Raw genomic sequence first — 21,282 nt, forward strand, 5'->3', positions numbered from 1 at the left:
TTTTTACAGAAATACATTGACTTGAATACTCAATTACGCCAAGCTTCATCGTCATCATTTGAAAAAAACTTATTTAAACTGATGAATAATGCGATTTTTGGTAAAACTATTGAAAACAGACGAAAACAGGTAAATATTAAATTAGCTACTACTTGGAATGATAAAAAGAATAAGACAAACAAACATCTTAGTGCTGCAAACTTAATTGCAAAACCTAACTTCAAAAATATAACAATATTTTCTAAAAACTTTGTAGCTATTCATTTAAGTCCTGAAAAATTAAATCTCGACAGACCCATATATATTGGTTTTACGGTTCTAGAGTATGCAAAACAGCATTTGTTTAAGTTTCACTATGACTATATAAAAAACAAATATAAAAACAAAGCAAGGTTGTGTTATACTGATACAGATAGTTTGCTTTATTTTATAAAAACAAAAGATATATACCAAGATATGAAACAAGACATTTTAAATTTTGATACTAGTAATTTTGATGTAAAAAATAGTTTCGAAATGCCTAGAGTCCACGCACAAATCCCAGGCCTATTTAAAGATGAGCTTGCGGGTGACATTATTACAGAATTTACTGGGCTTAGAGCCAAACTATACTGTATAAAAAGTTTAAATGGAGAAACTAGAAAAGCTAAGGGTGTAAATAAGTCAATTACAAAGCGATTACGATTACATAATTATAATAAAGCTCTACTTAGTGACAGTACATTTAAATGCAAGATGAACACTATTAAATCTATAAAACATATGTTATTTTCTCAGGAAATAAACAAAATAGTTATTAATAGAACTGATGATAAGAGACAAATACTATTAAATCAAATAGATACATTACCATGGGGTCATTGTGATACTATATTTTAAATATAAATACATTTATGTATTTTAAGTCTTAAATATAAGATAATTATAAAATGTTATTTTTAAATACATATTGTTACTGTTAGTATTTTAGCTGTAGGTTATCTTTTTAAATAATAAAAATACTTTAAACATGAACGAGTTTTTCATTACTAAATAATTTCCTGTGAAGTACTTACTTGTCGTGGTTTATTTTACTGATAAAATAAAAAAAGAAAGACTGTTTCATTATTTTTTTTACCACAGTTGTTGAAGACTGATTCTTATATTAATATTATTTTGAATTATAATTTCTTCGATAAATAAAACACATTTTTTAATTAAAATTCTATGTATTTAACTTACACCCACATTTAAACATAATATACACTCAAGAAACATAATACGTATTAAAAAAAAAACTTAAAAAAAATAACATTCATCAGCCCTATGAAGTTGAACTTATTTTTTTCACTATTTTATTAACTAGATAATCTGTTTCACTCATAATTTCATCGTAATTGTCTTTAACTTGATATTGAACGTCCACACAAGGACTTTCATTGATGCTTAAATCATAAACACATATTTTAATTATATGATGCGCTTTCCCTGGTTCGTTACGAATGACGTAAGATGTAGAAGGTATGACAGAATGTTTGGATACAGTATTTCTTGATGTTAATTTAGACTTCTTCCTATCCTTTTCTTTTATGCCTTTCTCGTTTACATCGTACTCTTCGTGCTTTTGATTTTGATGGAACTCGACTTGTTCCATCTTGTTTTTAGGCAGTTCTTGAGTAAAATAGTATGAATTGAAAACATCATCCACAATATCAAGGTCACTCATCTTCTGAAAATATAAAATGCTTTAATCGTCCACATTTACAAATATCTTAAATAACATGAAAAACCAAGTTCATAAACATACCTCCGATTTAAATTAGCAAGTATTTTTGTAATTAAAATAATAATGTTTATTTATTTATTTAAACTAAACTTTTGCAACCAGTGGTACCAAGTTTTCTACACAAACTAAGTAGATGTGTTGCAAGATCGCTTTATATTGTGTTGCTCGACTGGCAATTTTTTTCCTAAAAATTTCAATTATTTATTTTACAATTCTCATTCTCAAATAAGTAATGAATTGACTATAAAATATTATTACACACATCTCGCATATAAGTAATGAGGACAAATATTATTTCTGACAGACATAAAGATGAAGTGGACTAAACACCCTGTATCCTTAGCAGTTAAAAATATTGATATAAAAGATAATACGCTGCACCCGAAGCATAGCGTACTTCTCCCGAATAATATCCGCAGTATAATATGTGGTCCTTCTAATTGTGGAAAAACTAATGTCATGATAAGCTTGTTGATACATGAAAATGGTTTAAGGTTTCAAAATGTTTATTTATATTCCAAAACAACTCTACAGCCAAAATATCGTTTTCTAAAACAAGTCTTGGCAAGAGTTCCAGGAGTAAAACTTTTCACTTTTGAATTCGATGAAGAGGTTATTCATCCCAATGATGCCTTACCAAATTCAGTAATCATATTTGATGATGTGGTTGGTGAAAAACAAATGAACATACGGAATTATTATACAATGGGAAGGCATAGAGGGATAGATTGCTTTTATTTATCTCAGACTTATGCAAAAGTACCGAAGCACTTGCTGCGTGACAATGTTAATTTTTTGGTTATCTTCAAACAGGATGATTTGAACTTGAAGCATATTTATGATGAACATGTTAGTTCTGATATGGAGTTGTCTAAGTTCAAAAATATCTGTTCTAAAATATGGCTATCTCCGTACGATTTTTTGACTATCAATAAAGACTGTGAATTAAACAATGGCAGATATAGACAATCATTTGATAACTTCATAAGTTTTGAATAATAAATAAAAAGCAAACTAAATAACAGTTTTAGACTATGTCAGTTTTTTACGCAGTGAATCTTTTTGTATTTTCAGTGAAGATATAAATAAAGGTAAATTGTAAATAATAAATCAGTATTGTTATTTCTCTGGCTGAATAAAGTACTGAGCAATAATATGGAGGAAAAAATTAAATTACAGTTGATTAAGTCTGCTGACGCTGTAAAAAATAAATTAAAACAAATGAAAAACCAGGAACATGAAATTAATTTATCGCTTGATAAAATACTAAAACCTGTTTCCGAGCCTCTTAAAACCTTAGTGAATTTAAAAAAGAAATGTCCGCAGTTGGAACCAACGGAGAATGAGGTCAATTCGGAATCATTCGAATCAGATGAAAGTATAACAAGTTGTTCTACTAAATGTGATGATTTTTATGATGCTGATTTAAATTTTGCAACTCCTATTAAAAATAAAGTTAAAGATGTAAATTTAGAGATATCACTAGAGGGTAAAGATGTTTATGGTATTTATGATGGAGTAAATGTACCATTCGGAATAAGAACAGATAATAAACAATTGATGATAGGTAACTCAATAGTTTCATTTTCTAAAATTGACAGTGTGGATAAAAATAATGTGTTATTGGTAAAAATTGATGACAAAACTTACAATTTAACTCCAGGCTTGAAAGAACTTTTACTTCGAAAAAAGCCAGATTTAAAGACAATAACAAGCGAAGATAAAATGATATATAAAAATATATTACTTCAAACTAATGCACATAAGAGAGATTTTAATCCTGGAGGTCAAATAAGAGGTGACAAAGGAACGAAATATCGAGATATAATTAAACCTTTGTTTTCTATTACTTCAAATGAAAAAAAGCAAACCAAACTTGGAGGCGGCTTGCCAAAACTCAAGAAATATAGAACCCAAACTGATTTGGTATATTGGGATGATCCTAATGAATTGGTTGAAAGGTTGAAATTGTTGATAGCTTCAAGAGATGCTGGTAATACAAATCACGATAATGAAATTTTATCAATAATTGAGGAATTGAAAGAAGCCCGTGTAATTAAGGAATAAATAAATAGATGCGTTATATAGTTTTTATTTTAGTATTACACAATCATTCCTGATCAGTAACAAACTATTATCACAGCGTTGATAAAATATTAAATTAATTAAATAATATCACGTATTTGTTAAGTACTCATAAGGTACTTCTGTACTTTGATTATTGAAAAATATCTATATTATAGAAAAGTAATATGAGCAAAGCAGATGTCGTTAATGAAATTCATAAAAATGCGAGAGTGCATTTTCCGCGCAGAAAGGTCATTATGAAAGATATAGATGATCTATGGCAAGCGGATTTAATTGATATGCAATCAATTTCTAAACAAAATAATGGCTTTAGATTTATTCTTTCTGTTATTGACACGTTTTCGAAGTATGCTTGGACATATCCCTTGAAAAGTAAGAATAAAGTCGATGTATATAATGCATTTAAACATTTGTTGGATAAAGGACGTGTTCCTAAAAATCTACAAACTGATAACGGAACAGAATTTTATAATAATAAATTTCAAAGTCTTATGAAATCAAATAATATTAATCATTATTCAACTTTTTCGACAAAAAAAGCTTCAATAGTTGAACGATTTATCAGAACATTGAAGTCCAAGTTATACAAAGAATTTAGTTTACAGGGTAATTATAATTGGATAAATAATACTATCAATGACGTCACATATAAATATAATCACACCAATCATCGAACAATTGACGAAATTCCCGCGAAGGTTAATAATACTAATAAAACACGCATTCTAAAAAGATATCTAATGTCGATAAAAAAAGTTAATACAAAGAGTAAGTTCAAAGTGGGTGATTATGTAAGGATCAGTAAGTACAAAGGAACATTCGAAAAAGGATATACTCCTAACTGGTCGACAGAAATATTTAAAATTAGAAAAATACAAAACACGGCTCCCATCACTTATTTAATCGAAGATACAATCAGAGGTCAACCTATTTTAGGAGCATTTTATACACAAGAACTTCAAAAAACAATACATCCTAATGTATACTTAGTTGAAAAAGTTCTTAGGAGGAAAGGAAACAAGGTATTAGTAAAATGGCTTGGTTTGCCCCCTACCGAAAATAGCTGGATTGATAAGTCGAATATATTGTAATAAAAACATATATATTAACCGTTACAACAACGATTAATCAGTATTATTATGTGCTTAGGAGAGATTAGTCTTCTCAATTGGTTTATAAATAATTTACCATTTGAATTACATCTACCTGGATACAATTATTGTGGGCCCGGAACCAAATTAATTAAGAGACTTATACGTGGTGATAAAGGTATAAATAAATTAGACGAATATTGTAAAGACCACGATATTGCTTATAACAGATCATCAAACTTGAAAGACAGACATAAAGCAGATTTAATTTTATTAAAAATGGCAAAGACACGCGCAAATGCTTCTGATGCCAGTGTAAGTGAAAAGATAGCAGCCCATGTGGTGAAAAAAGCTATGTTAGCTAAAATTAAAACTGGAGCTGGTCTAAATAATGATCGTAAAAAAAACTCTTCAAGAAAAATTTCTTTAGACTTAAAAAATAAGTTTAAAAATGTAATTACTAAAACAAAAAAACACATCCAAAAATTAAAGCCAAAAGGCAAGAAAATGGCGATTGAATTAGCTATGGCTGCTGCAAGAGAAATGATTGATGATTCATCCATTACACTTCCTCGTGTTATTCCTATACCAAAAACTGGCGGAGTACTACCTTTAATTCCTATTTTTGCGGGATTATCAGCAGCAGGAGCATTAGCAGGTGGTGCAGCTGGTATTGCTAAAACTATTAATGAATTCAAGATTGCTAAAAAGCATTTTGCTGAATTGAAGAGGCACAACGAAAAAATGGAAGCTCTTTGCATTGGAAAAGGATTACATCTTAAACCTCATAGAGATGGACTTAAAATTTATGTATCGAAACAAAAAAACTAAATTATCGGCTACCCAATCGTCCCTTAACCAACTTTGACATTTTAAAATATGGGAATAGTATTCCTCATTTTCGAGGGGTGTTTATGCGAGATGAACTTCCAATGCAACCTTTTAAAAAAGAATGTGGGGTCATTAATTTAGATAGTTCTAAAAATCCTGGTTCTCATTGGGTAGCCTATGTAAAATGTAATGATTATATAGAATATTTTGATAGTTATGGTAATCTTAAACCTCCAAAAGAATTTATAAAATACTTAGGTTCTAGAATTAACTACAATTATGACAATATACAACGTGACCATCCTTTTAATTGTGGACATCTTTGCTTAAACTTTTTAAGGAAATTTTGGAGTAGGTACAGAATAAAATAAATAGTATATCTCATTATAGTTCAGTATCAAAGTATGTCTATAACGGTCACCATCTCCGGAAATAAATCAGAATTGACTTCATACTTTCAACCACCTTTGAACTTATCTGGTCAATATGAGTGCGGTTTGCTTAACTTTTCTGTATTGAACTCAGTGCAACATTTCCGTAATAATATTCAACCTTTGATAAGAGTTGAATGTGATCTAGTACACGGTTCCTACTCCAACGGATTACCAACTCATGTGATTCACGAATTTATGTCTAGTACCGCTCCGGGTAATTGGTGCATAGAATCACCGCAAAACGTTATCTATTTGCCTGTAAACAAAACATTAATCCCTTCTATATCTATTAAGATTGTCGACCAATTCGGCCACAGCATTGACTTTGGAAAACAACAAATTGAACTACGTCTTCATTTAAAAAAGATAAAATGATTTTATACTATAAAAACCCAGCAGTTAATGTAAAGCGGCTTATTCCTTCCAAGACATCTAAAGTGCAAGGACGTAACAAAACAGTGAAAAAATTGACGAAGTCGAATAAAAATTTTCTAAAGGCACTAGGCTTCCAGATATGAATATACTACAGGTTTCTGAATTACCACACTTTGACACTTCGATCGAAAGTTACGAAGTTCATTCTTATAATCCATACAATAACAGTTTTAGAGAAAATGATGAAATCAGAATTCCCATACAACAGCAAGATATATACGTACTACCATCGGCCAGCTCAATTTACATCGAAGGTGAAGCAAAACTCATCGGAAAAGATGGGAACCCGATCAAAAAAGCTGTTGCGTTCACTAATAATCCTCTTATGTTTTTGTTTCAAGACATCAGATACGAAATAAATGGAATTGAAATAGATCGTATGAAAAATTCTGGTATTTCATCAACAATAAAGTCATACATTTCATTAAATGAAGCAGAAAATAAAGTTGCAGCCTTATGGGGTTGGAATTTAGCCGGCTTTAAAAGTGATGGTCATTTTAGTATTGTAATACCGTTAAATAAAATTTTTGGGTTTGCTGAGGATTATAATAAAATTGTAATTAATTGTAAACATGAACTTATAATGAACAGAAGCAATTCTAATTTAAACAGTGTTATCCTTAGTGATGATGTAACATATTTTCAAATAGATATACAAAGGGTGCAGTGGAGAGTGCCACATATAAAAGTGTCAGATAGGGAACGACTCACACTTTTGAAATATTTGGAAAAAGATAAACCTATTCAAATGGCATTTAGGAATTGGGATTTGTATGAATATCCTCTATTACCGAAATCTACAAAGCATTCTTGGTCAGTCAAAACAGCTTCACAATTAGAAAAACCAAGATATGTTATTTTCTGCCTACAGACTAATAGAAAAAATAATAAATCAAAAGACAGCTCAGTATTTGATCATTGTGATGTAACAAACGTAACGCTATTTTTGAATTCTCAGTATTACCCTTATGAACCTTTAGGCTTAAAGTTTTCTGAAAACAAGTACAGTATATTATACGAAATGTATGTGAAATTTCGTCAGTCGTATTATAACAGCTCAGTCGATCCCTTGCTTGATCTTAAAGATTTTAAAGAAAAAGCACCACTCTTTATCATAGATTGTTCAAGGCAAAATGACTGTTTAAAAACTGGCCCGGTAGATGTAAGGTTGGAATTTGAATGTTCAACGTTGATACCAGACAATACAACTGCATATTGTTTAATTATTAACGATCGACTTGTGGAATACAAACCTTTAAGTAATATTGTGCGCAGGCTATCATGACTGCAATTGTAGATATTCAAGGTTTCAAAACAGAAGTTAACGAATTTATAATAAAGGAGATTGCGATATTATGCGATAAAAAAATACAGGTGTTTCTAATAAAACCTCCATTCCCATTTTATGATTTGAGTAAACAAGAACGGCGACAAGTAAGTTGGATTGAGCGCAATAGAAAGATACACTGGAATGAAGGAATCGTGCCTTATTCGAATTATCATAATTTGATTATAAATATTTTAAGAGATAAATGTGTTTATGTCAAAGGTTCAGAAAAAATGTCGTGGTTAAGAAACATTGTAAATAGTGCTAATATTAATAACTTAGAAGATAAAGGTTGTCCTAGTTTATTAAACTTATTTAAAGAATATGAAAACTCTCATGATCTGTATAGTTGTATTTATCATGATTCTGTATGTGCTTTGAAAAACGTTCTCTGTTTAAATAAATGGTGTATAAACAATATGGTATAAATAATGTAAGTTACTAATAAATTTTTGTGAAATATATTTTTTTCTGTTTTATTCATAAAAGGTCCATTAATAAAAATTCCTACAGTTCATGGTTTCATTATTTTTTTCACGCAGATGTTCGAATCAATGTAAGTGCAAGCAAAGTAAATACAATGAGAACCATATAAGGCAGTGCATCGAATGAATGATGAATGATGTCATACAACATGCATATCGTTAAAGTAAACAAAGGGCATGAAGTAGTCCGCTATTTTGTTACATATTTGACGACACGTTTGGCTTAATGGTTAAGACCTGATCACACAATCAAATACTAAATTTCACGTTCCTTAATCACAAAGCTGAAGTGTCGTGGGTTCGATTCCCACACGGACAAGTTAATATTTGTTCCGGTCTGGTTTTTTGTTTTAGTTTAAATGAAGATTTCACGCTAACATTTCATTTAACCGCTAAATATTATGATCAAGAACAGATCAAAGAAACAGATGAACGCATAATATTGATACATTTTTGTACGGCCGGTCACCATCACACCGATGACATCCACTCGTGAGTCCACAAAAGTAGAATGTTTCAACGACCTTGCTTGCAAAAGTAAACTTTGAGAGAACGAAATGTTTGGTTATGTTGAAAGTAGCTGTCAACTGTTATTCCTAATAAAGAAAAGATTCTTAAATATGTATTCCGCGGTGATAAAATGATTAAAATAAACATTGAGATTTTAAAAGCAAATTGGTACATTTGAAATTATGTAACAGTATTCGAATAAGATGGTACTTATACTAGTTTTTGAAGTATCGATGTATTTAAATAGATGATTTATTTGAAATGATGTAACAGTATTCGAATAGATGGTATAATAGTTTTTGAATTATCAAATTGTAGTAAGTAGTGGTATTTGAATAAATGAAATTAAATTATTTGAATAGATATCATATTTGAACTAATGTATAATTGGGGTTGATGGATCTCTTTTGATCCAGAAACCCCAATTATACACTACTTACTTACCTCTTGCAAGTCGACGGGCTCAGTGAATATATCGCTGGCGTCCTTCTGCCTGAGCAGGCGCAGCAGCTTGTGCAGCGCGGCTCGCTCCGGCTGCAGCGAGTGCAGCACGCAGCGCTCCCACACGCGCGTGTACTCCGCCTTTAGACGCTCGCGTTTGCGTACTAGCTCGCATAGTAGTCTGGTGAGAAAATATATAGGATTTATTGTAAACAAACAAGCAATAAGGTTGAGATTATTAACAAAGTAACGATGATAACTACCAAAAAAATCTTACTAAATAATGAACAGAAAAAAAAACTACCGTCAATCAGCGAAAACATGATATTTTTTTGGAAGTTAAAGCATTGTGAAGTTCTTGTGCGTAATCAATAGTGATTACCATAGCTTTTTACAACTTTCGAGGTGTAAATCATACCACGTATTTATTTACCTGGCTCTCTCCAAGTCCTGGCGTATCCTCTGCCAGTATTTCAGCTGATTGCATAGCTCGCGAACATTGACCGTTCCATCTTGTATGCCTCTGCTTCCTATACACAGAAAAAGGTAAGTAAGGAAACATTATAGTGGAAAAATACATTTAAATTATATTATGGATAAGTTAAATAAATATAGGATTTATAAACTGTAACCAGCTGTAATTGGAATCGCATTGTTACCAGTCAGCATGCTAAAGCAATATGACAAATGATGGTGTACTGTGCAGGGTGTACAAACTCAACAATAACCTAGTATCTGACCAGAGGCTAACCTAAATCAGTTCTGGAACAACAATAAACAAATAGTGTTGCTACTAGCTTAAAAAAAACTTTTTGAATAATTCACTATGAAACTCTTGAATAATTCACTAACCATGATGACTAGTAAGGCTCTGCAGTCGCCTCAGCAGGGGCACTCCGTTCCTGCTATGTCGCTTTAGGGTCCAGTACGCCAGGAGTCGCTTCATCAGCTGAGCTCTTGCAGGCGGGGCCCCGGGAGCCAGGGCCGCCACCTCAGCGACCCGGTCTGCCGGGAGAGTGGGCACTAGGACCACTGGAGCCCAGGTGCGTTTGAGAGCGAGGACGCGTCGGGCCTAGAATTTTGAAGGTGGAAATATATGGTTGCCCTATTACAATGAAAAACTAACGCATCCATTTATTAATTCATGTATTCTGTAAATGGTTTTCAATAAAATATGTAGCGATAAAGACTAATTTGACATTTCTGTGATACCTGTTTGATCTTCTCTCTGCCTTTCTGCCGAATCGCTGTCAAGTCGTTGGATTTTGTGTCTCCCTCCGATTCCTGCGCACGTCTCTCCTATAGCAACAAAAAAAAATATGAATGCCGTATACCCATCGATTCATTCGAAAATGTTGTTCTAGATTCTAGATCATTCAAAAATAGTAGTTAAAAATTGTACGCTATGCGAATAGTGAAATCTGAAAGAAATACTCATCAAGGGCTTTCACATGATACAAGTTTTACCCAATGTGAAAAAGTGTATACATGCTCCTTTGTCTCAATAATATGTGGAAGCAATTAAAATTTTGCAAGTAAAATGAAAACTTATATACATATAGTTAGTTATATTATAGTGTACCTGCAGTATATGCGCGGGAGTGTGTGCGTCGCAGTATGCCATCTTGGCGACCTGCACCGGCTGGCTCGGGTCGCGGCCCGCGCCCGCCGCCTCCATCTTCATGTATAGACTGCGAATATACGATAAAATGTTGGAAAATTAAACATATAAGCTGTAAAGGGCAGACAAAATTGCCTTCAAAAAAGGTCGGATCCATAAGTAAGTGTTAAAAATTCCTTTTTATATTAGCCTGTATTGTCCTACTGCTGGGAAAAGGTCTCCATTTTTGAAGATTTACATTAATTAAATTCAGGTACATTAAGCAGTTGATAAAGAACCATACAGTACATAGGGGCAGTAGGTACATAAGGAAGAACGAAACGTCTACTACGTAAGTATGTAAGGGGAGAATTTAGGCAGATTACATAGGGGAGTCTATGTATAAGGGGAGTACATAGAGATTGTAGATGAGGGGACTAAAAAAGGGAAGACCGTCTATAAGAGAGTACATAAAAGGATATGTAGGAAGAGTACATGGGTGGATTTTCATTTTACGATTTAGGGATTGTTCACACCAAACGTATTGTCCACCGCTGACTGTGAGTATACTCACTGTCTGCCCCAGTGTGAACGTCGACTCAATCTGCAGAACGCGTACACACCAAGCCGACAATAGGCTATAGCGTACGATGCGCTACATGTGTGAACAAAAGAATAGGCTCTTGTAGGTTCACACTAGATGCGTACGCTGAGCGGCTGACTATTCTACACATAAAAGGGCTCAGTATTTGAAGTTGCTCGTAGTATTTTATAAACGATAAAACTAACGTAATTTATTTTTTTCAAATCAGATGTTTTACTGATATTTCAATTAAATGCGCATTCAAATAGTTGCCATTTGCGAAGCTCTAGAGGAAGACGAAAATAATAAAAAGAAGAGATTGTGGGTACATCCCTTTTTGAAGAGATGTTTTCTTGGTCAATTTCATACTAACTTTATATTTCGAATATAGACTTTATCCAAATAAGTTCAAGAAATATTTTCGTATGACAGTAAAACATTCGATGAGTTACTATCTTTAATACGTTTAAGTTTATACAGGAATGAATTTTAAGCAGTGCGCAAAAAAAAACTGGTGGTCCAGAATCATTAACAGAACATATCTGCATTATCAGTAAAAAAAATGTTTCATTCTTTTGTCCGCCCTAAAAAATCAGCAAAATATGGATACCAACTATTCTTACGCGCTTGGAGCAGCGCTCGCGTCAGTAAACCGGTTTCGCGTTGCCGCTGTGCCTACTATGACGACTATGGCCGTACAATCGGTTACAAAATAAACATCTTTCGATATCAATAACTTTTCTTTTTTGTACTAAAACACGACAAAATAAAAATATACGTATCTACAAAACTTATTTAACTACAAGTTGACAAAGTTTGCGCACTGGATAAAATTCATTCCTGTATAAAAGGGACACTAATTATCGACGTGCTGTACCGAGGCGCGGCGGTGCGTACGCGGCGGAGCGGCGCTATTCGGCAACTGCGTCCGCGTAGCCAATCCGCGTCCGCCGTGCATAGTCGCGTAGTAAAATAATCGGCCACTGAGAGTCAGCTACAACATACGACGTAACAGCGTATAGTCGGTTCGGTGTGAACGACAATTTCAATATATATGGAAAAGCAATAAACTGCGTAACGCGCGCTCACAGTCAGCGGCCGACAATACGTTTGGTCTGAACGATGCCTAAATATGATAGTTTTTGTGTGATATTACTTTTTACTTGGAATAACTAAAAATATCAATACTGTTACATTGTTATTGGAAAAACTAATGGTTTTTAATATTTAAACTATAATATAAACACCACATTTAAAAGAAAAATCATGAAATATAAATATAGCATTGAAGTGAATGATGTTGTGTAGATGTAAATGATATCGCCTGTTGAAGTCAATGATAAGATGTAGACGTTAATGATGCAAATAAAACACTATGATTATAATCAGCTTTTTATGGAAGAAAAAAAAAATTAACATAAGTACTAATTACTTAAGATATATAGGTATCACAAAAATCTTTGATTTGAATTTGAAAAAATAATCAACTTTGATTTAAATTACAGAAATCTTTGATTTGAAACAAAACAACTAGCGTCTAATTAATAATCACCTTATGTCTTATGTCTGATTTTATACATGTATGTAACAATTTTTTTTTTTTGTGACTATATGCCTTTTTATTACTGTACCGAAATAAAATTCACAACTTCGATTTTTTTTTTTTTCAAGAAATAAGCCTCTAAAAAATAATACGCCCACGAAAATAAATTTCTCTTAAGTTTTTCGCAATTTGCAGGTCAGTGTCAGGTTGTATTTTAATCAAAATTTGATTCGCGACTATAATAGGTACGTATTTACAGAATTATAATCCTACCTACCTACATCTTTGTAAGTTAGATTTGTACCATAAGCACTTTTGTTCCAATGGTACTAATCTAACTTAGAAAGATGCTCTAATGATTATAATTCCATAAATACGTACCTATTATAGTCGCGGCTCAAAAGTCCTAACCTGCAAAGTGCAAATACACATAAGAAAATTTAAATTTCGCGGTCTACCACTCACCACCTTAATGATTCGCATTGCAATTTCTAATACGTAACTTACAATAAAATTAAAAAAAATATATCTTAATTTGTTTAAACAAAAAGTGGCCTCTACAAAATAAAACGATCAGCCTTCAATCGAAATTCAGTAAACTCACATTTTTTTACATGTTTTGTCTAAAGAAATGCTGTGTTGATTTAGACGTAGATGGTTGGTTTGCATAATGCAAGTTTATATCATTTTGATCCTTAAAAGTTAAATCTTGTAATATGACAATTCCTTTATTTTTATTCACACTTCTTTTACTTGCGGATAACATCATTACATTTTCCGATTCTTTATAATTATTTTCAGTATTACAGTTTTGTATAATGTCATAGAATCCAAGGTGCTTGCCATGAATACAACGCTCATCAAAACCACATAAAAAACAGCTTACTTTTCTTAAAGTAAGTTTCGTAGAGAACAAATCCCAAAGAACTTGGTGAACGGAAAAGGTTCCTTTGAAAGTCTTAAGCTTTTTTGGAAGTAGAGTTTCTCTTTCTTTAATAGAATCCTCTTTTACAATAATAATATTTATATTTTCAACGTTGTCTTTTAATACTTCACAAAATGAGTCAAAATCACCAATATCTCGTCCATAGTGAACCATTTTATCGGCAGTTCTCTTCAAAACGGCTCCAACACCGTCAGGTGCACCCTTTCCATGCCCTGCCTCTGTATAATTCCAAGTAATTTTAGAAATGTATTCAAAATCATTTCGAAGCTGTGATATAACATAAAACATGAATTTGTTTCGGTACTGTGAAATGGGCGAGTCCGACAAGAAATGTATTGTTGTAATAAAAGGATTGATTTCTAAAGCTTGTTTTATCAGAGGAATTAAATGCGCCCAAATAGCAGCCACATCATGACGAACACAACTACTAATAGTGCATACAGATATTGGTCGTAATGCTCCTAAAGAAAAGTTATGAGTGTAAATGACTGAGGTATGCAAAGTAACCTGTTGTCTGCTTCCTCCAAAATGAAACGATTGAACTTCCTCAGCATACTTTAAAGCGTAATTTTCTGAAAAATCTACGTGAATAACAGCTTCTGATGCTGTTAAATTTTCCTTTAAGTTCTTCATTGTAGTATATTGGACTTCAATATTATGAATATGTACGAAAAATGGACTTATCAACATTTCCAATTCTTTTATTGCTGTTAGTGGTTTTGTAATTATTCGTTCCTTGACCGTTACTACTTGATTCTTTTTAAGTCCCTTTTTCGTCACTACCTCTTTGGTTGCTTTATTCCACTTAAAATAAATCAGATTGGAATCATTCGAAAACTCTTTGTAGTTAATATTCTTATCTCGACAAGCAATGCACTCTCTTAGTAAACATTTTGCGTTCCTGGGTTCACAACATAAATGGGATACTAATTCATGCGAGTTCTTTTCGCTTATAATGGATGCATTATACAAAGCTTTAATTAATAATTCTATATTCGTATGTTGAGAACACAAACATGTCTCCCTGCCTGAAGGTTTAGGATGAAGTACCCAAAACGGGCGATGTTTCGTGAAAAATGAATAACTTACTTTAATATTTGCTTCTGATAGTAATTTTTTGTGTAAAACTTTCAGTGGGGCTGTAAGGTACCGTTTCTGCATCCTCCTCTTATTTTTTGTTATAAATTCTTTCTTGCCAGCAGCAATAGTACTTACATCGTCATTGTTGTAAAAATTTTCGATTGATTCTAATACTTGTTGGCGAAGCAAGCGAAATTTTGTGTTCTTTTTGGACCTCAAAAGGGAAATAGCTCTAAAACGATTCTTATTTATACACGTCTTCTCTTTAGTTATCTCTAGGTTGCTATCATCATTCTGGTTTTTTGATATGTCACTCTTGTTATTGAGATTTGCTTTTAGCCTTAAAATTTTCATTCTTTGATTTTTATTAATTTTCCGCAGGTTCTTTATAATATTTACCAATTTAATTCTCTTCTTCAATTCGTGATATCTTATCTTCCTTTCTGCTTTTTGTACGTCTTCTTTTGTAAATAAACCGATAGGGTCTATTGTAGAATTGGTTTCTTCAGAAATTTCATCTGCTTGAACATTAACTACATTTGGAAACTCTGATGGCGCTTCTTTTTGTCGCTGTCTATATTTCTTCGAGTTTTCCTTCCACTGCTTACGCAATTTTCTTTGTTGACGTGGACTTTTTTCTGTGATGGATGTCTGTTTCTTTTCTTCTTTACGTTTCTTGTATTTGGCTCGTTGTTTTTCTTTTTCTAAGGCATATAGTTCGGGGTCATTTTTTATTTCTAAATACTTGCGTCTTTTGCATAGCCTTTGCTGAGCTAAACGTTCTGCTTTCGTTTTAGCCATAGCTGTCTCATCTGAGTAAAGAAATAGAGTAAATAAGTTAGTTTAAAACTATTAATTTACATCTAAATGTTCTATTGTCCAGTAATAAAATTTAGAAGAACCTAATTATATAAATATATATTGAAATGCCTAATTTATTACACCTAAATCATTAACCTCTATATAGCGTCATTGAACGTAACAAAAATGTCATTTTCCTCAAAAGAAATCATTCACCTCATCTACAAATTGACGATGAATGATGTTACGATAAATGACGAAACAAGTTGAAACACGTTCCTGTCCAAGCAAACGCAAACCTACAATGTAACACTGTTCTTCATAATTAATACAAATTCAATATTATCCATGTTCATTTATCATTAAAATAAAGTAAAATATACTTACCAACAATATTTCCAATCGTTTAATGACGGAATTCGTTGACAAACTAAAATCAATTCACTTCAAAACGTAATTTTACTATGTATACGTGCAGACTCGTATGAATATCAACGACGACTGAGGTGGCGCGCGGGGGAAGCTACTCGAAATGCGTTTGGTTACTTGTATTCAATATTTTCGTTGAACAAATTTCTTGAAACAAAAATCGTGGAAACTAATGACGATATTTTTGTGACGAATTTTTAAATGGTTATATAACGATGTCAGGGGTAATACTCGATTTAAGAAAAGTAATAAATATTAAGTTTATAGTTAAAACATTACTTAAGGAATTAAATCAAATAAGATTTAGGCAAACTTGTATGAGATTTTGTAAAATTAGTAAACATGGTAATGAAAGTAACGGAGAAGTTAATGATTTCCGTGATACAATTTTTAAGTTTTTAATATTGTGGTATAATTGTTTTGTTATTTTATTACCTACTAATCATAAATAAATGTATAAAGAATATTCTTAGGTATATTTTACATATGGCGTAGTGGTATTTTTGTGAAAAAATAGAATCACACCAATAATATGGTAATTTGAAAATCCACCCACATAGAGTATTCTACGCCCATTGTCGTACAAAAACAAATAACTATGTTCTCACAGCAGCTTCCATCTAGCCGCCGGGATCATCTCGATGGAGTCTGACAAGGAATAGATAATAGCTATGTCCTCACCCAGCCTGCTGAGCGCAAGTGACATGGAAGGCGGAGTAGCAGTTGCTCTTGTGGCACTGTATGCAGGCGCCCACGCTGCGCTGCTTGCACACCATGCACTGCAGCTTCCATCTAGCCGCCGGGATCATCTCGATGGAGTCTGACTAGGAATAGATAATAAGTATGTCCTCACCCAGCCTGCTGAGCGCAAGTGACATGGAAGGCGGAGTAGCAGTTGCTCTTGTGGCACTGTATGCAGGCGCCCACGCTGCGCTGCTTGCACACCATGCACTGCAGCTTCCATCTAGCCGCCGGGATCATCTCGATGGAGTCTGACTAGGAATAGATAATAAGTATGTCCTCACCCAGCCTGCTGAGCGCAAGTGACATGGAAGGCGGAGTAGCAGTTGCTCTTGTGGCACTGTATGCAGGCGCCCACGCTGCGCTGCTTGCACACCATGCACTGCAGCTTCCATCTAGCCGCCGGGATCATCTCGATGGAGTCTGACTAGGAATAGATAATATCTATGTCCTCACCCAGCCTGCTGAGCGCAAGTGACATGGAAGGCGGAGTAGCAGTTGCTCTTGTGGCACTGTATGCAGGCGCCCACGCTGCGCTGCTTGCACACCATGCACTGCAGCTTCCATCTAGCCGCCGGGATCATCTCGATGGAGTCTGACTAGGAATAGATAATAAGTATGTCCTCACCCAGCCTGCTGAGCGCAAGTGACATGGAAGGCGGAGTAGCAGTTGCTCTTGTGGCACTGTATGCAGGCGCCCACGCTGCGCTGCTTGCACACCATGCACTGCAGCTTCCATCTAGCCGCCGGGATCATCTCGATGGAGTCTGACTAGGAATAGATAATAAGTATGTCCTCACCCAGCCTGCTGAGCGCAAGTGACATGGAAGGCGGAGTAGCAGTTGCTCTTGTGGCACTGTATGCAGGCGCCCACGCTGCGCTGCTTGCACACCATGCACTGCAGCTTCCATCTAGCCGCCGGGATCATCTCGATGGAGTCTGACTAGGAATAGATAATATCTATGTCCTCACCCAGCCTGCTGAGCGCAAGTGACATGGAAGGCGGAGTAGCAGTTGCTCTTGTGGCACTGTATGCAGGCGCCCACGCTGCGCTGCTTGCACACCATGCACTGCAGCTTCCATCTAGCCGCCGGGATCATCTCGATGGAGTCTGACTAGGAATAGATAATAAGTATGTCCTCACCCAGCCTGCTGAGCGCAAGTGACATGGAAGGCGGAGTAGCAGTTGCTCTTGTGGCACTGTATGCAGGCGCCCACGCTGCGCTGCTTGCACACCATGCACTGCAGCTTCCATCTAGCCGCCGGGATCATCTCGATGGAGTCTGACAACGAATACATATAGGACATTGAAAAAAATATATATTAGTTTACATGAAAATGTGAGTGAAGAGTGCCCACATAAATGTTTTTTTGTAAAAAAATTAGAATACAATATAATTTGGGGAGGGGGTGGGGGGGGCTTGTTTCGAACACGATCATAATATAGTATAAAGAGAGAAAAATGGTGAGGCTGCAATGATTTACGCTTCATGATGATTTAAATTATATGACCAGTTAAATATTAATATTGAAAAGACAAAGCAAAGATATTAAGAAAATAAATAATGTACTTACCAATAGGCTCCAAGAACACGGTGTTAGCGAATCTCACTTCGGGTATCCATAGCGCGCACACTACATGCGCCCACGTGCCTTGATCCGTCTGCTTAAACGCACCTACACACAAACAAAATTAGACCATAACACGTGACAATAGAGTTCAATTTTAGATACTGACTTCCCAAAACGGAGAAGATCTAAATTCAGGTATATTGTATGTTTTTTTAAGAAAAATTAAACGATTATCATTTGTTAGGAAGGGTTTACTTCCCAAACGGTCCCATTGTCGTCAGAGCCAGGATCTGTTGATGTAAATCTAGAGAAATCGAGGGCAACTCTCGAAAATTGTAAGCATGCATATTGCATAGGGTAAAAACTGGACACTGGATAGTAAGGTTAGTAGTCTAATAACACTATAAAACAGTGCAGGCTATACACTAGCCCTATATGCGTTAGAAAAAGGTGCATATTTCATCAACAACTGTTGGACTTACCACCAGTATTGGGACAAAGTACGCAGTTGACGAGACGCGATGGTGACTGTAGGCATCTCCTGCACAGCCACTGTCCTTCAGGTATGTATGGAACCTACAAAATGTTTTACACATTTGTCAGGAAACTGTCTTGTAAGATGGAATAGAAGTCTAAATTATCCGACTTTATTAGCGAAGCACAATGTACGACGCTCGAATGACGGGGATACCTATTTAATAGAAGTGGGGTAAGGAAAAGAAGAATTAATCAATTAAGTAATCATTCAGATTGGTGAATTGGGGAAGTTGAGATGGATTCTTTAATTACATAGGTGCTTTACTTCGATCATTGTAGGCTAATAGTATCTAATTTAAAGTAGTAAGTGGAAAATCCGACAAAAAAAAAACGAAAAACATGCTCAATACACATTTTGTTAACACCTCCAAAAACCAACATTCAGAAACAAAGGAACGTATCAAGGACTTACCCCATAGCAATCCTGATGCACAGCCAGGTTGCACATGTCACAGAACAGTATGACGTTGGTGTTCTGACACTCGCCGTCCATGCAGATGCAGCAGACCGCATCCTCGTCCACTGTAGCTGCCGTTTGCTGACCGTTTTGTGATGCCTGGGGATAAATTAAGAGGGTTAGGTCTACTAGGTCATAGGTTACAGGAATTTTTGCGAATTTTTAAGCCTCCAGGCAAAAAGACGCACTTAAGCTTGATATGCTTTTTGTAGTGTTTTTAGATGTGTCTATGTGATTTTTTAGTCCAACAATGGTTTGTTATCTAAGCATTGGTTTTAGATATGTTCCATTAAAAGTGGCACTGCCAGAATTAGTTATTATCACGTATCATTTAAAAAAATCATTCAGTTTTCAGTTGAATTCAGTCAATTGACAGCAAGATCACACTCTCACAAGACTCCTCAAAAAACAGATTCCCACGAATTAAACAGAAATCAGCAAAAAATCAAAGGTTTCTCATATTCCAATGTTTTTAGAATCAGATGCTGCATCTCTTCCTTGAATTCCCTCTATAATTTTTATATAGACTTACTTGGAAATAAGATTCTTTCTCCAATCTGTCCATGAGCAGTTCCAGGGTATCAACTGTGACTGCAGGCAGGTTCTGCTTGGTTCTTTGCTTGTTGATGATAGCCAGCCAAGCTGTATCCTCTTCATCCACATCATATTCCACTTCACCATCCAACTCTTCAGCAGACTTCTCTATGAACCGGATGTAGGCGTTCGGACGAGGTGGGGCGTCGCATACTCGCTCATTGTAGTCGTCGACAAGCTGGAATAAATAAATTTGTTTGTCAATTTGTGGTACAAACATGCTGGTTTCTTTAACCTATGTATGCTTTGTTTTGCGATTGGACATCTATACTAACAATTTTTTTTTTCTTGTACCCTATTGGCTCCGAAACTACAGAACCGATTTTAAAGATTCTTTCACTGTAGGAAAGCTACACTTTTCCTGTGTAACTTAGGCTGTATTTGATCCCCTTGCGGGCAGCAGTTCTTACGGGACGCTTATGAAACAACAACTAGCCGTTTTTTGGACGATTATGAAACGATGCTTATGAAAACGGCTAGTAATTTATATGGAGCCAAATGTCAAAATTCTAATCGCAAGTGAACTGATGGAGAGTTAATAGAAATCTACCTTTAAAGCTGTAAAGCTTCAAGATATTATTATTGTTATGTTAGGAAGGTTGATTCAGGGAATATTCTGGATTTTTGTGGATAATTAGTAAGTAACATTTAAATGAGCAATGGAATATAAAGATAAGGACAAAAAATTGATATTGTTTTAGATTCAATGTGGAACTGTCGTTTTAGTCACCGAAAATATAGGATGTACCCAAGATTCTTCTTTTATGCTTTACCTCAAAAAATAAAATACAAACTCTTCAATTGCTAAATGCGATTTTCATCTCTACAGTTTCACCAATGGTGTGATGACAGTATAGAAATATTACCTAATTCTGCTTTTGTGTTGTGTAATATAACAGTAAAACAAAAAATATGAATTGACAGGATTTCAGAATCTGCCTCAAGAGACATGATAACATTTAAGAATAAATTAACTTAAAAACATGCAAGAC

The 21,282-nt window shown here is 34.3% G+C and overlaps 1 protein-coding gene across 1 annotated transcript in view; it reads right to left on the minus strand.

Annotated features, from left to right (window-relative positions):
* Nucleotides 1–21,282, minus strand: part of LOC110370846 (bromodomain-containing protein 1) — a 44,692-nt gene that overhangs the window by 21,973 nt on the left and 1,437 nt on the right. Inside the window, exons 2-11 of the mRNA XM_064040650.1 lie at nucleotides 20,229–20,468; nucleotides 19,652–19,795; nucleotides 19,185–19,278; nucleotides 18,706–18,807; nucleotides 18,275–18,413; nucleotides 10,990–11,098; nucleotides 10,620–10,706; nucleotides 10,260–10,479; nucleotides 9,841–9,937; nucleotides 9,411–9,588 (exon numbers count right to left, since the gene is read on the minus strand). Coding sequence (XP_063896720.1) covers nucleotides 9,411–9,588; nucleotides 9,841–9,937; nucleotides 10,260–10,479; nucleotides 10,620–10,706; nucleotides 10,990–11,098; nucleotides 18,275–18,413; nucleotides 18,706–18,807; nucleotides 19,185–19,278; nucleotides 19,652–19,795; nucleotides 20,229–20,468 — 1,410 coding nt within the window. The remainder of the gene's footprint in view (nucleotides 1–9,410; nucleotides 9,589–9,840; nucleotides 9,938–10,259; nucleotides 10,480–10,619; nucleotides 10,707–10,989; nucleotides 11,099–18,274; nucleotides 18,414–18,705; nucleotides 18,808–19,184; nucleotides 19,279–19,651; nucleotides 19,796–20,228; nucleotides 20,469–21,282) is intronic.

Source organism: Helicoverpa armigera, chromosome 22 (genome assembly GCF_030705265.1).
Source record: "Helicoverpa armigera isolate CAAS_96S chromosome 22, ASM3070526v1, whole genome shotgun sequence".
NCBI classification, from domain to species: Eukaryota; Metazoa; Arthropoda; class Insecta; order Lepidoptera; family Noctuidae; genus Helicoverpa; species Helicoverpa armigera.